The sequence below is a fragment of the Haliotis rufescens genome, unplaced genomic scaffold (assembly GCF_023055435.1).
Source record: "Haliotis rufescens isolate VD_foot unplaced genomic scaffold, xgHalRufe1.0.p SCAF_33, whole genome shotgun sequence".
In the NCBI taxonomy this organism is placed as follows: domain Eukaryota; kingdom Metazoa; phylum Mollusca; class Gastropoda; order Lepetellida; family Haliotidae; genus Haliotis; species Haliotis rufescens.
The window spans coordinates 5,471,407-5,487,214 of record NW_025964035.1 but is presented as its reverse complement, the minus strand read 5'-3'; the positions used below and the strand labels follow the sequence as shown (position 1 = coordinate 5,487,214).

At 44.7% G+C, this 15,808-nt stretch overlaps 1 protein-coding gene across 1 annotated transcript in view; it reads right to left on the bottom strand.

Moving 5' to 3' along the window:
* Positions 1-1,296: 1,296 nt before the first annotated feature.
* The window catches only part of LOC124150295, a 28,939-nt gene continuing 14,427 nt past the window's right edge, over positions 1,297-15,808 (bottom strand). The window contains exons 7-15 of the mRNA XM_048380871.1: positions 13,331-13,436; positions 11,205-11,365; positions 10,705-10,809; positions 8,609-8,686; positions 7,499-7,628; positions 6,780-6,889; positions 5,709-5,888; positions 4,294-4,387; positions 1,297-1,466 (exon numbers count right to left, since the gene is read on the bottom strand). Coding sequence (XP_048236828.1) covers positions 1,327-1,466; positions 4,294-4,387; positions 5,709-5,888; positions 6,780-6,889; positions 7,499-7,628; positions 8,609-8,686; positions 10,705-10,809; positions 11,205-11,365; positions 13,331-13,436 — 1,104 coding nt within the window. The 3' untranslated portion in view covers positions 1,297-1,326. The remainder of the gene's footprint in view (positions 1,467-4,293; positions 4,388-5,708; positions 5,889-6,779; positions 6,890-7,498; positions 7,629-8,608; positions 8,687-10,704; positions 10,810-11,204; positions 11,366-13,330; positions 13,437-15,808) is intronic.

Sequence of the window (15,808 nt, the reverse complement as noted above, 5' to 3'; positions counted from 1 at the left end):
GGTTCTGTCATGACCTACTTGGAGAGTTTTGTCAAACTGTGACTGTGTCCGTGTCTTAGTATGGCTGTCAGCAACTGACAGATTGATATGCATAGTACAATCTGATTTATCAGACAAACAATCTGTGTTTTTACTGACTTGCATTAACACGATCAAGTCAGCTGAGACTGTCAGTGGGCCCGAGCTTCACCCAACTGTAATCAGCCTGTGAAAATCCGGGGTAGAATAGGTCTTCTGCAACCCTTGTCGTAAGAGGCGACTAACGGGATCAGGTGGTCAGGCTCGATGCATGTCATCGTACCCCAATTGAGTGGATCGATGCTCATGATGTCAATCAAGGGATTGTCTGGTCCAGACTCTATTATTTACAGACCGCCGTCATATAGCTGGACTATTGCTGAGTGTTGCGTTAAACAACAAACAAACTCATATTATCAATCACTGGTTTGTCTGAGCCAAACATGCTTATGTACACATAAAGTTGGAATACTGCGGCGTGAAAACGACAAGAAAAAATGTAACCTGATACATTTTAAATAAAACAAACTATGAATAATGAGCGCAATGTAGCAAGGTCGCCGATTGGTTGCACCTTTCGCAGGACGGGCAACAGATTAATTACAGCGCAAATAACTTAATGAAGGATGAACCTGAACATGTTGGCTGTCAGTTTCTCGTCTCATGTTGGGGGTGGGGGTGGGGGTGGGGTTGGGGGTATGGATGACCCAGTCGTCTAAGGCGCAACAGAGATGATTTCGTTGGGCACGCCAGAAACCTATGATTGTGGGTTCATCAAAGCGGTAAACGCCAGAGACCTGCATCACCTTGGGCTTCCCTCCCACCTTAAGCTGACACTCCGTGATTTAGCTGTAATACTGTTCAAAGCGGCGTTAAACCCACCTCACTCACTCCTCCCACACTAAGTTCACACCTCCCTATATAACTGGAAAATTGTTCAAAGTGGCGTTAAACCCACCTCATTCACTCACTCCTCCCACACTTAGTTCACACGTCCCGATGTAACTGGAATACTGTTCAAAGTGGCGTTAAGCCCGGCTCACTCACTCATTCATTATTGGGATGCATGATATAACAGAGGTCGGGTATGGTTAATGAGCAGTTAATATCAGCTTATCAAACGGGGAATATGTTAGACATACATTTGTGTACAGAACTAGTACATTATGGTACTTTTTTACAACATATGTGAACCGTTTTCAAAGTTTTATGAATAATTAGCATCAATCCTCGTTTTGCTAAGTATCATCTTTTTTCTAATAAGAACTGGATAATCTGTAAGTTTTTTTACAAACTGTTTTATTAACACTATGTAATAACCGGTAAATGATCGTCGAACTTTTTGGGCGTGAACGCTCCCCCGCGAACACGGTAAACGACGTAGAGAACGATGAACCCGATGATGAAGCTGACCAGAATGAGGCCGACTGCCGTGCCGCCCATGACCCCTGCAACAGAACAAGTGAGTGAGTGAGTTGGGTTTAACGCCGCTTTTAACAGTATTCCAGTTATATCACGGCGTGTCAGCTTAATGTGGGAGGAAAGCCCGAAGTGATGCAGTGTCTCAGACGTTTACCACTTCGGTGAAACCCACGAGCATGGTGCTGACAAACCTAGAAACATAATTGGGGCGAACCGGGATTCGAACCCACAATCATAGGTTTCTGGCGTGTCCAAGGGACGCAACTCTGCACAGCGAATCGCGGCGCCTTAGACGACTGGGCCACCCGCGCCCCCTGCAACAGAACAAGGTCATGTTCTTAACTACACTGTAGAACGGAAATAATCGGGTACACTGGGGCCCAGTCGTTGAAGCCGCCGGGATATCGCTGTGGATATCTGTGATACTGCTGGTGTTGCATTTTAGAGCAGAATCATCGTGAATATCGGTGCTCGTGCTGATGTGGCCTTAAGCACAATCGCCGTGAGTATTTGTAATAGTGCAGATAGGATGTTAAACAAAATCGCCCTGTTTTGTTTTTGTTTGTTTGTTGTTTTACGCGGTCACTCAGCAATATTCAAGCTATATGACGGCGGACTTTGAATAATCAAGTCTGGACCAGACAATCCAGTGATAAATATGATGAGCGTTGATCCACGCAATTAGGATACGATGACATGCATCAAACAAGTCAGCGAGCCTGACTCCCTGATCCCGTTAGTCGCCTCTAACGACAAGCAAAGTCGCCTGGTATGGCAAGCTTGGGTTTCTAAAGACCAATTCTAACCCGGGTGGCGTCGCCGTGAACATCGGTGATAGTGCTGATGGGGTGTATAGGATACAACCCCGGGGCTTGGGTTAAAATTGTAAAGCCACGAGCTTGCTTTTCGCGAGATTAAGATTAAACAGTTTAACCAAAACCGAGAAGAAGTGTTTTATCCAACTTACGAACCGTCTAAATGCAAGAAATACCAGAAAAAATAACCTTCGAGATGCCTTGTAGTGAAACAATACAGCGTGTCGCAGTATAAAGGGAATTCGATCAAAGCCTGCGAGAGAAAAACCGCGTGCAACATGGACCAGCTGGAGTTATGACATGTAAAATTGAACAAGTTTTCTTCAGCTGCCCCAGTGGGAAAACGGTGGGTTAAAAAGCTTAATACAATATGTGAGGTTGAGGGTTCGATTCAAGTCATGGCACTTTCATGTACATGTACAAAAACGTTACTTTCTGTTCATATCAAGAGGCCAGTTTATAAAACGTCAATTGTAAGTTTGGAAGATGATCTGATTACCAGTTTTACCCGAGGTTGTCAGGAACCTAATGCAATGCAGGTAACACTGTGCTAAGTTTATAAGCAGAATGTCGGTGATATATATATGTGTGTGTGTGTGTGTGTGTGTGTGTGTGTGTGTGTGTGTGTGATAGTGCTGATGTGTTAAGCAGTATCGCTGTTAATATCGGTGATAGAGCCCATGTGGCGTTAAACAGAATCGCCGTGAAGAACTGTTATTTGTTGACGCAGCGTTAAGCAATATTCGTAGGAAAAGATATCCAGGTCTCAATGTTTATGCACTACTTGTGACCTGCTTGAAACAGACTGTCACAACATTTACACATGCACGGACAGAGGGATATGGTGACATTAGTTTTTCTTCGATACAAAAGAACACTAAATTAAAACGCCACCAAACGTTCTTACATTTCTCTTCTTCTCTGACTTAGGGGGTGGCCATTTGGTCATCTGAAAAAATATTGTTCTCAGATTCTACCCCCACCCCCACCCCCCCCCCCCCCCCCACCCCAACCCCCACCCCTCACCCCCCAAAAAAATTATTAACCCCCGGGGCCGGCGCCCTATTGTTCTACTCTGGATTTTCCTCTCCTAACATATACTCAATCACGTTGAAAGCCGTAGGCGACTAAGAAGTTATACTCACGGAACTGTGCTTCATAAGAGCGTTGTAAATGTTACGTGGTGGGTAGGGTTTGGGTGTGATAGTGATAAAGGTGCGGTCTTTGGTACCCACCTGCACTAAAGCCTACTCCAGGGTTGTAAACCGCTAGGGTGGGGGCATGGTAGAGGGGGATCAGCGGTACCCACCTTCACTATAGCCCACTCCAGGGTTGTAACCCGCTAGGGTGGGGCGTGGTAGAGGTGGATCAGCGGTACCCACCTGCACTATAGCCCACCCCAGGGTTGTAACCCGCTAGGTTGGGGGCATGGTAGAGGTGGATCTGCGGTACCCACCTTCACTATAGCCCACTCCAGGGTTGTACCCGCTAAGGTGGGGCATGGTAGAGGTGGATCAGCGGTACCCACCTTCACTATAGCCCACTCCAGGGTTGTACCCGCTAAGGTGGGGCATGGTAGAGGTAGATCAGCGGTACCCACCTTCACTATAGCCCACCCCAGGGTTGTAACCCGCTAGGGTGGGGCATGGTAGAGGTGGATCTGCGGTACCCACCTTCACTATAGCCCACTCCAGGGTTGTACCCACTAAGGTGGGGCATGGTAGAGGTGGATCAGCGGTACCCACCTGCACTATAGCCCACTCCAGGGTTGTAACCCGCTGGGGTGGGGGCATGGTAGAGGTAGATCAGCGGTACCCACCTGCTCTATAGCCCACTCCAGGGTTGTAAACCGCTGGGACGGGGCATGGTAGAGGTAGATCAGCGGTACCCACCTGCTCTATAGCCCACTCCAGGGTTGTAAACCGCTAGGACGGGGCATGGTAGAGGTAGATCAGCGGTACCCACCTGCTCTATAGCCAACTCCAGGGTTGTAAACCGCTGGGACGGGGCATGGTAGAGGTAGATCAGCGGTACCCACCTGCACTATAGCCCACGCCGGGTGTGGCTGTGTCCTCGTTGACCGTCACGTCCCAGCTGGAGGAGCTGTAGGCCTTGGCTGTCATCTGCACCGGCTGGAAAACAGCGAATGAATGAATGAATGAATGAATGAATGAATGAATTGTTTATATAAGTGTCACGCATAAAAAAAAGTTGTATAATTAAAACATGTTTTTAGTTTATGCAAGGCCAGTACAGGCCGAGGAGACACTATACACTAAAACATGTATTACTTATTTTCTATATTTTTAGCATAATTATAAAATGTACAGCAAGTGTATTAAATTTGAAAAAATGGAACTTTGATAAAATTAATTTGGTTAAACAACGTTTAAAAAGCGTTTTCGCCGGGGATACAGTATAAAACACATTTTGCCAAAGCCGGCGACATCTGGGGCATTTTACATTAATATCATTATTTTGCATCTTGTGTATTATTGACAAAAGCAGGGTTTTAAAATATATTGGGTAATTTATTAAGAGTCTGACGAATATCATTATCAAATGGACATGGTAGTAGAAAATTATTTTCGGAAAAAACTACGTTGGTAACGCTGGCAAGGGTGGCGGTGATGGTGGTGGTGGTAGGGGTGGTGGTTGTGGTAGTAGTAGTGGTACTTGATGTTAAATTTTGTTTATTTGTTGTTTAACGCCGCACTCTGCAATATTCCAGCCTGTAAATAATCGAGTCTAGACCTGACAATCCAGTGATTGACATCACGAGCATCGATCTATGCTATTTGGATACGATGTGATGTTGAAGTTGCAGTAGCAAAAGATGATAGAACTTGTATAGCAACGTGCATGTGCGTGTTTGTGTGCCGGACTCTAGTACTTGTATAGCAACGTGCTTGTGCGTGTTTGTGTGCCGGATTCTAGTACTTTAATGGGTTTGGTCCCATCCGATATTCGAACCCACACTGACAGATTGAGGCACCTATTCGCGAGCACACACAGTCAGGGCTCTAACCCACTCAGTCACCGAGGTTTCCACAAAAATGAAAGTCAGATAACTGGTAGAGGGGTACACAAAGTACGTGATCTAGAATACCAGTTGTCTGACATTCATTTTTTTCGGTGACTGAGTGGGTTAGATCGCTGATTTTGTGTACTGGCGACTTTGTCGGATGGGACTCAACCCCCAAAAGAACTAGAATCTGTAGTTTACTAAGAAAGTGTTATCCCAAATATGACATTTGTTACATGGGAAGGAGTAGTTGTGACATAAGCAGTCGTTGTAGTAGTTGTAGCTGTAGTAGCTGTAGCAGTAGTGGTTGGGTTTGTTAAAATAGCAGTAGTTGCAGCGGAAGCTCGCAGTAACATTATTATACTCCAAGTCAAAGCTTCGTTTAGTTTCGCACATTATTCTGTGAACAGTGTAAGAAATCAGCTTACGCCATTTAAACTTGGAGACACAATCCGCAATTTGAATTTCCCCTGGTTGACGGCCGTAGTCAGTTTCGTGACTGCAGCCGCCAGAGTTACTTCGATCACGTGGCTTGTGACGTCACCAGAGAGCGGCGGAACGTCTAGCAAGGTGAAGGACACAATGAGATCGGTTTGATCGTAGTCTACCTGTGACGAGGAAACAACGAGCATCACGCCTTGCAATAATAGGAACACATCGTAGTAACATTATTTTATCTACTTGGGGTATGGGTGGCCCAGTCGTCTAAGGTGCCGCAAGTCATCGTGCACTGTTTCGTTGCTTGGGCGCGTACATATGATTGTGGGTTCGATTCCCGTTTCTCCCCGATTATGTTTCCTGGTTTGACAGCACCATGCTCGGGAGTCGGGAGACCTGCATTAATTCGGGATTTCCTCCCACGTTAAGCTGACACGCCCTGATATAACTGGAATGCAGTTAAAAGAGGCGTGAAACCCAACGTACACACTCGCTTATCTACTTAGTCCTGTCCCTGAAACTTCGCTCTCGACAAAAGTTTCTCCTGTTCAAAATTTCTTCAATTCTCAAAAGTGTCGCCATATAAGGCGCTGACTTAGGATGTCGAAGGCTAATTACATGTGGACCTAACCTATCGTAGGTTAGGAGGTTGTTTACGATAAGGTGTAAAGTTAGGACATTTTGTGAAGCGGCACGCATATTTAAGTGTCGGTTCACGACGTGGTTTAAAACGTCGTAGCGCTTAGAGGCTTTTTGGACACCTTTGTTTGTTTATTTGTTGCCTAGCGCCGCACTCGGCAATATTCCAGCAGTATGACGGCGGTCTGTAAATAATCGAGTCTGGACCAGACAATCCAGTGATCGACATCATGAGCATCGATCCACGCAATTGGGATACGATGACATGCATCAACCAAGTCATCGTGTCTGACCACCCGATCCCGTTAGTCGCCTCTTACGACAAGCATATAGTCGCCTTTTACGGCAAGCATGGGTTGCTGAATTCTACCCCGGATCTTCACGAGTCTCCAACCTTTGTACCTGTTTGTAGCCTACCTTACCCTGATGTTGTTGATCCTGAGAGGGGTGACGTCTGTAACAGCCTGTACCTCCATTATAAGGTAATACTTGAACAAGTCCTCATCAACCTTCACGACCTGACGGAAGCTGCCTGGAATATTCCAAGCGAGAAGTAAGAGTGTGAGTTCGGTTTTACGCCGCTTTTAGCAGTATTCCAAAAATATCACAGCGGGGGCACCAGAAGTTAGAAGTAAGAGAATTGATGGTTGTGAAGATGTTCTTGTTAAACTTAACACGTGTATAACTGCGTCTATCATACCTCCTTGTCAGAATGGCAGGTGATTTTGATAAAATACTTTGTTACCGGCCTTGGATTTTAATAAATTTCTCAGCGGGGGAAATAAATCTTTTCTACCCTGCCACGAGCACTATAGGCTGCACGTGCATTTCCGAGAGACAGAATAAATCCTTTATACCCCGCTTCAAAGCAAAAAGCCAGACTCTTTTTCCGAGCCAATGGACGTCACGTGACATAGCGGAAGCTCACCTCTGTTCAATCGAACATCTGTTTTCTATCAATTTGGAATTTATTTGAATTACTTTACAATGTCATATTATAACTTGTCGGTAAGATAAATTCGATGAAGCAGGATCACGAGGGGTACATGGGGTTTATTGCGTCTGGCGTTAGTTTTTATACCACGAGCCGGGGGCATAAAACCGTCTGTACCCCTCGTGCTCCAGGCTGTCGGGCACTGACCGGGGAGGGCGAACTTGAAGGACTTTCTGTGAAGGTAGTTGAAACACGGGCTGATGTCGAAATTCCAAATCATAGGCTGGTCCTCGTCGTAGTCGTAGAAGTTGTACACGAAGTGGGCGTTCTGTTGAGTCTGCATCACACGTGGCACATTTATAGCGTTTGGGTTTCATCGCACATATTTTTAGTTGCCGGCTCCCCGTTTACCAATGTGTCCGATTCATCTGAGGGACCGGGGGCACGGGTGGCCCAGTCGTCTAAGGGGGCCGCGAGTTGCGTCCCTTGGGCATACCAGAAACCTATGATTGTGGGTTCCAATCCCAGTTCGCCCCAATTATGTTTCTAGGTTTGTCAGCACCATACCCGTGCTCGTGGGTTTCAACGAAGTAGTAAACGTTTGAGACCTGCATCACTTCGGGCTTTCCTCCCACATTATGCTGACACGCCGTGATATAACTGGAATACTGTTAAAAGAGGCGTTAAACCAAACTCACTATTAAAAAATCACATGCTAAATTTATCTAAAAAAATCAGCTTCCGCTGAGGACATCCCATTACAGGTCACGTCAGGATGATCTTTCGCGAACTTTGACCGACCAATGAGATAACAGGAAGTACACATCCATTCCAGACAGTTCTTTCAAAAGTATTTTGAATCAGTCAACAGTAATATTGTGTTAAGCTTTAGAGGTTGCATGCCTAGAAAACTTATTCCGCTAACACTGTAACAACAATTTGATTATTTCATATTTCATTTTTTATTACGTGTTTGCAGGAGTTATCTATCGTGTAGTTGTCCGATTTTCGATCACGAATATACATACCACTTAATTTCATTTATCCGACATACTCGTTAATCAGACATACTCATGTGCAACCAACCATGTCGGATTAACGGGACTTGACTGTATTTTCAAACTGAAGCAGACTGTCGGTCAGAGCTTCAATACGCTGCATGATGTTAACTTTGTTGTATTGTTGCCATGGCAATGAATGTGATAAAGGCAAGAACTGTTCTGTGAAGCCCGTATGTTCCACAGTTTAATATAAAAACAAAGATCCAGCAGTGTATGTGAAATCAGAGGACGTTTAGGTAAAAACACAATAACTTACCATGGCGACTGTGACCTCAAGCATGACGGGCACCTTGGTCTCCGCGTTATTGTAGCCGATCTCCTCCGTCACCTGGGGCTGCAGCAGCGTATAGCACCCGTCAGACACACTGCTACTACTGCTACTACTACTACTACTACTACCAAAAATACTACTACTACTACTGCTACTACTAAAACTACTACTACCACTACTTCTGCAACTGCTGCTACTACTATTACTACAACTACTACTGCTACCTCTACTGCCACTACAAAAAATACCTCTACTTCTACTACCCCTTCTGCTACTACTATTACTGCTACTACTACTTCTATTATTACCACTAATACTACTACTACCAAAAATACTACTATTACTACTACTGCTGCTGCTACTACCTCTACTACTACTACTAAAACTACTACTACTACTACTACTAAAACTACTACTACTACTACTACTACTGAAGATCCGGATTAGAAAAGGCCTTCAACAACCAATGCTTGGAAGAGGCGGCTAACGGGATCGGGTGGTTGATGCATGTCATCGTATTCCAGCTGATATCAATCACTGGATTGTCTGGTCCAGATTTGATTATTTACAGACCGAGCGGTCGGGTAGCCTAGTGGTTAAAGCGTTAACTCGTCACGCCGAAGACCCGGGTTCGATTCCCGACATGGGTACAATGTGTGAAGCCCATTTCTGGTGTCCCCCGCCGTGATCTTGCTGGAATATTGCTAAAAGCGGCGTAAAACCATACTCACTCACTCACTCACTATTTACAGACCGCCGTCATATAGTTGGAATATTGCTGAATGCATCGTTAAACAAGAAACAAAAACAGTGTAGTCTTATGTACAATAAGAAAACATCCAGTGAATAAAATTGTTAGTGTGGCTTTAATCATAAAATTATTCATATTAATCATTAGTTTTGGTGACAACAAGTTACATGAACATACGACAGCTTTTATTTCAAAGAGCGAGGATGCTAAAATTGGCGTCATGCAAGGGAAGGAATTCGTGCACACACCTTACTGTACTTGCGGAAGGTGTTTGGTAATAATTCCACTACTACATCTACAACTAGTGCTGCTGCTACAACTACCACCACCACCAGTACCACTACTACTACAACTACTGCTGCTACAACTACCACCACCACCAGTACCACTACTACTACAACTACTGCTACTACAACTACCACCACCACCAGTATCACTACTACTACAACTACTGCTACTACAACTACCACCACCACCAGTATCACTACTACTACAACTACTGCTACTACAACTACCACCACCACCAGTACCACTACTACTACAACTACTGCTCCTACAACTACCACCACCACCAGTACCACTACTACTACAACTACTGCTACTACAACTACCACCACCACCAGTATCACTACTACTACAACTACTGCTACTACAACTACCACCACCACCAGTACCACTACTACTACAACTACTGCTCCTACAACTACCACCACCACCACTATTACTACTAGCGACCCGTTCAGATCCGGGTTAGAATACGTCTTCAGCAACAAGTGCTTGTCATAAAAGGCGAGCATGCTTGTTGTAAGAGGCGAATAACGGGATCGGGTGGTCAGACTCTCTGACTTGGTTGATGCACGTCATCATATCCCAATTGCGTAGATCGATGCTCATGATGTCAATCATTGGGTTGTCTGGTCCAGACTCGATTATTTACAGACCACGGTCATATAGCTGGAATATTGCTAAGTGCGGCGTTAAACAACGATCAACATCAACCAGCGCTAATTGGAACAGCTACAACACTGCTGATGCGGCTTTGGATAATCCCTACACAGTGTTGCAGCTGCCAGTGCTACCTTGACATTTAGCTATTTCTTATCCTTTTCCGTGAGTTATGCATTGAGTTATGCCTTGTGGTTAAAGCGTTCTCCCGTCACACCGAAGACCCGGGTTCGATTTACTGCATGGGTACAATGTGTGACGCCTATTTCTGGTGCTCCCCGCCGTGATATTGCTGGAATATTGCTAAAAGCGGCGTAAAACAACACTCACTCACTCTCAAATATATCGCTATACATATATTGAGTCACCTGTGGTCAGTCAGTACCTGAGCAAAGTACCACTCAAACGTGGAGTTGACCCCCGTGACCCCTGCCGGCCAGTCATGCCGCAACGCAGTCCACACGTCGCACTTCACGTTCCGCACGGTCCGCTGCGGACGAGAACGTATACATAGAAACATAAGATACGCAACGTTTCCTGTCATCTCTGGGCAGATGGGTAGCCTAGTGGCTACATCTACTTACCCTAATGCTGACACGTTCCTTACTTAGGTTAAACGGGTCTTCTGACTATGAAACGACTATGCTTATCGTAAGAGGCAACTAACGGGATCGGGTTGTCAGGCTCGCTGACTTGGTTGATGCATGGAATCGTATCCCATTTGCGTAGATCGATGCTCATGACATCAGTCACTGGATTGTCTCGTCCAGACTCGATTATTTACAGACAGCCGTCATATAGCTGTAATGTTGCTGAGTGCGGTGTTAAACAACAAACAAACAAACAAAACTGATTTCAATAGACGATCATTTAACACAGACTTACCTCTCCGATGTAGTGGTAACTTGCGTTGTTGAAGTTGAAAAATTCCTGCGATGTTCGGATGCGGACGTCGTTGCCGTTGATGACATGGGCGTCCAAACTGGTACTTTCAATACGCCTGGCGGAACAGTTGCCCAGCATAGGGTCAGTTATATAGGCCACACCTGGAGCGGAGGAACAGACTAGCACCAGACTAGCAGCAGACTAGCCGCAGACTAGTTGACTCAATGTGACAACATGTTATCGATACTTGTATATCCTCGAATGCGTTTTAGGCTCGCTGTATACATCTACACAAGTACCTCACTAGTTTGTTTTATCATATACCTATCAATGCTATGATGCAGTTTGCATGAGCGATAGAGCCAACATAGAGACGGTCATATCACAGGGGGTGTCATAACCAGACCCGTATTACACCCACCGCCGGGTTCAAATGGCTTGTCAATGCATTTTGAATGGCCGTTTGATATCAGCCCGGGTGGTAAGAAATTAGAGTTACGTCCCTTAGTGCGTCGTCTGCTCGCCTGCCCAGCTGGGCTTCCCGTGACAATGACTTCTAAACAAGTTATGAGATATGGTGTATAACTCGCATGTGTTGTAGGCTTATATGGTGTATAACTCGCCGTTGTTGTAGGGAGATATGGTGTATTACTCACCTGTGTTGTAGGGAGATATGGTGTATGACTTACCTGTGTTGTAGGGAGATATGGTGTATAACTTACCTGTACTGTAGGGAGATATGGTGTATGACTTACCTGTGTTGTAGGGAGATATGGTGTATGACTTACCTGTGTTGTAGGGAGATATCGTGTATGACTTACCTGTGTTGTAGGGAGATATGGTGTATAACTTACCTGTACTGTAGGGAGATATGGTGTATAACTTGCCTGTGTTGTAGGGAGATATGGTGCATAACTCACCTGTACTGTAGGGAGATATGGTGTATAACTTGCCTGAGTTGTAGGGAGATATGGTGCATAACTTGCCTGTGTTGTTGGGGGAGGTATGATGTATAACTCGACTGTGTTGTAAGGAGATATGGTGTATAACTCGCCTGTGTTGTAGGGAGATATGGTGTATAACTTGCCTGTGTTGTAGGGAGATATGGTGTATAACTCGCCTGTGTTGTAAGGAGATATGGTGTATAACTCGCCTGAGTTGTAGTGGGAGATATGGTGTATAACTCGACTGTGTTGTAGAGGGAGATATGGTGTATAACTCCCTTGTGTTGTAGAGGGAGATATGGTGTATAACTCCCTTGTGTTGTAGAGGGAGATATGGTGTATAACTTGCCTGTGTTGTAAGGAGATATGGTGTATAACTCGCCTGAGTTGTAGTGGGAGATATGGTGTATAACTCGACTGTGTTGTAGAGGGAGATATGGTGTATAACTCCCTTGTGTTGTAGAGGGAGATATGGTGTATAACTCCCTTGTGTTGTAGAGGGAGATATGGTGTATAACTCGCCTGTGTTGTAGTGGGAGATATGGTGTATAACTCGACTGTGTTGTAGTGGGAGATATGGTGTATAACTCGACTGTGTTGTAGAGGGATATATGGTGTATAACTCGCCTGTGTTGTAGGGGGAGATATGGTGTATAACTCCCCTGTGTTGTAGAGGGAGATATGATGTATAACTCGCCTGTGTTGTAGAGGGAGATATGGTGTATAACTCCCCTGTGTTGTAGGGGGAGATATGGTGTATAATTCGCCTGTGTTGTAGGGGGAGATATGATGTATAACACGTCTGCCCTGTAGAGGGAGATATGATGTATAACTTGCCTCTGTTGTAGGGGGAGATATGGTGTATAACTCGCCTTTGCTGTCGAGGGAGATATGGTGTATAACTCGCCTGTGTTGAGGGGGAGATATGGTGTATAATTCGCCCCTGTTGTGTAGGGAGATTTGGTGTATCACTCGACTGTGTTGTAGAGGGAAATAGGGTGTATAACCCCTCTGTGTTGTAGGGGGAGATATGGTGTATAATACGCCTGTGTTGTAGAGGGAGATTTGCTGTATCACTCGACTGTGTTGTAGAGGGAAATATGGTGTATAACTCCCCTGTATTGTAGGAATGTATTGTACGTAACCCACTTGTGTTGTGGGGCGATATACTGCATAGCTCACCTGTGTTGTAGTCGTGCACCTCCACGAGGACGTCGGTGCCGTATGGGGAGTGGGCCGGGGGATAGTACTTGTAGCTCACCAGGTTGATTGTGTAGTCGTAACTCTCCTGCAAATGAAAAGAAACTAGATAACATTTAATCATTTAATGTCAGGACGTGACCATTATTTCATTTGGTCTCTCGGGGTGTCAGCTTAATGTGGGAGGAAGTGATGCAGGTCTTCGATGTTAACCACTTTGGTGAAACCCACGAGCAGGGTATGGTGCCGACAAACCTAGAAGCATAATCGGGGCGCACCGGGATTCGTAGTAACATCAAAATATATCCCTCCTTATAAACGTGACGCAGTAATAGAATCAGGCGGACCTCAGGCATGTGCATGCTGTGACGACACATGACCCTGTGTATGCTGTGACGACACATGACCCTGTGCATGATGTGACTACACATGACCCTGTCCATGCTGTGACTACACATGACCCTGTCAATGCTGTGACTACACATGACCCTGTGTATGCTGTTCTTGTTTATATGTTGCTAACAAACATTGTAGAATACCAGATGAGGCTGATATATCAAGGTTTGTCAGCCCCCCAACCAAAGTAGTAAACGTTCAATATTTGCATGAGTAATATTGGTTTAATTACATGTTGGTGTTTAATTTGTTTATCTATTGACATTTTTCCCATGGGTCCAATAAAACAAACATACTTTCCCAAAACGGAAACGCACAGGTGATTTTCTTTAAAAACATTCCTGATATTTCGCCTACAATGATTGATGATGTTACTTATTTCATAAATGTCACTTTACAGTGAGTTTGGATTGCATTTCATGGCCCAAACATACTATTTGGTAATTAATTATTTTAGAATAAATTTAAACCGATTTTTCGAAATTGTCACGAAATATGAGTGGAATAACATCTGAATGCCGATGGTAGAGGTGTTGAGTATAAAAGGGTGGTACTGCCCGATTTAAGCCCAATTGATTTGTTTGTTTATTTGTTTGTTGTTAAACGCCGCACTCAGCAATATTCCAGCTATATGATGGCGGTCTGTATATAATCGAGTCAGACAATCCAGTGATTGACATCATGAACATCGATCCACGCAATTGGGATTAATGACATGCATCAACCAAGTCAGCGAGCCCGACCACCCAATCCCGTTAGTCGCCTCATACGACAAGCATAGTCGCCTCTTACGGCAAGCATGGGTTAGTGAAGATCTATTCTCCCCCGGATCGTCACGGGTCCAATTGCAGCGGTATACCCAATTGAACATCTATCGAATGAACCCGATCGTCGTATCCGAAGACGTCAACCGCCGACTCAAACGCTTCCGCAGCCTCGCCGGGCATTGCAGGAAACATGGCCACGAATACCACAGGATCTAATTCAGCGACTCATTCAGTCAAAGAGTAGCGTTGTAGAACTGTGATACAGGTCAATGGTGACCATGACAGGTACTGACGTTACCGCTGCCATATCACGCTGTCTATATCAACACCTGCATCTCTGTGTGAACCTTTGTATGACATTTATTTCAGTCATATTTGACAACAGCTTTTCATCATGCCAAGTTTTACGTTCAGTTTGACATTTGCCTCGGTTCAGACACATCATTTAAAGTGAAGGCGACGCATGTAAATATTTTCACCCGAGCGTTTCTTTTTGGGGGAGTATCGGTTAGGAAAAGGAGACATGCATCATACTACACTACCGTGTCTGTGTCTGTGCCTCCCTCACGCATGGTAGAAACCTATGATAATAGCAGAGCTCCAGATAACTGTGTGGGCAATTGAGTTCTTACTCTGGAGTTTCTATTTTATTTGGGTTATTACATGTTTCATTGGGTAACCATTTTTTTACTCATCTATTCATCACACTAATGGGTTGTTTTCCCAAAACTAGAAAACATTTTAAGATTTCAAAAAAGTGAAATAATGTTTTAGATGTATATAACTGTTCTAGATATATAGGCTTGACTCGGAAAGTAAATTAGCTCGTAATTGTGCTCCGGAAAGTGGCTCCGTTGTTCGTGTGCTGCAAAAGTTTAATTGGGAGATTACGTGAGCTGTTTTTATACACATGTGTTCTCATTTAATGCATGCGTTGCTATACGCAAGTTAAGTGAAGGTAATTGGGTTTTGTATATTTTTGGGGTATATACTGCACAAATACGCTGCTTAACTGAAGCTCTGTAATGGGTTTAAATCTTTGCCCTGATAATGTTTCAAGGTATGTCACGTGCTCGGTGGTTTCACCGAAGTGACAATCGTGGAATACTTGTATCACTTCCGCCTTTCCTCCAACCTCAGGTTGACACGCTGCGATACAACCGACATACTGTTCAAGGAGGCGTCACACGAAACACACTCTCATCATGACCAACGCATTGGGGTTTTAAATCATGTCCTAATATGGTTTAAACGGGGCGTTCGGGTAGCCTGGTGGTTAAAGCTTTCGCTCGTCACG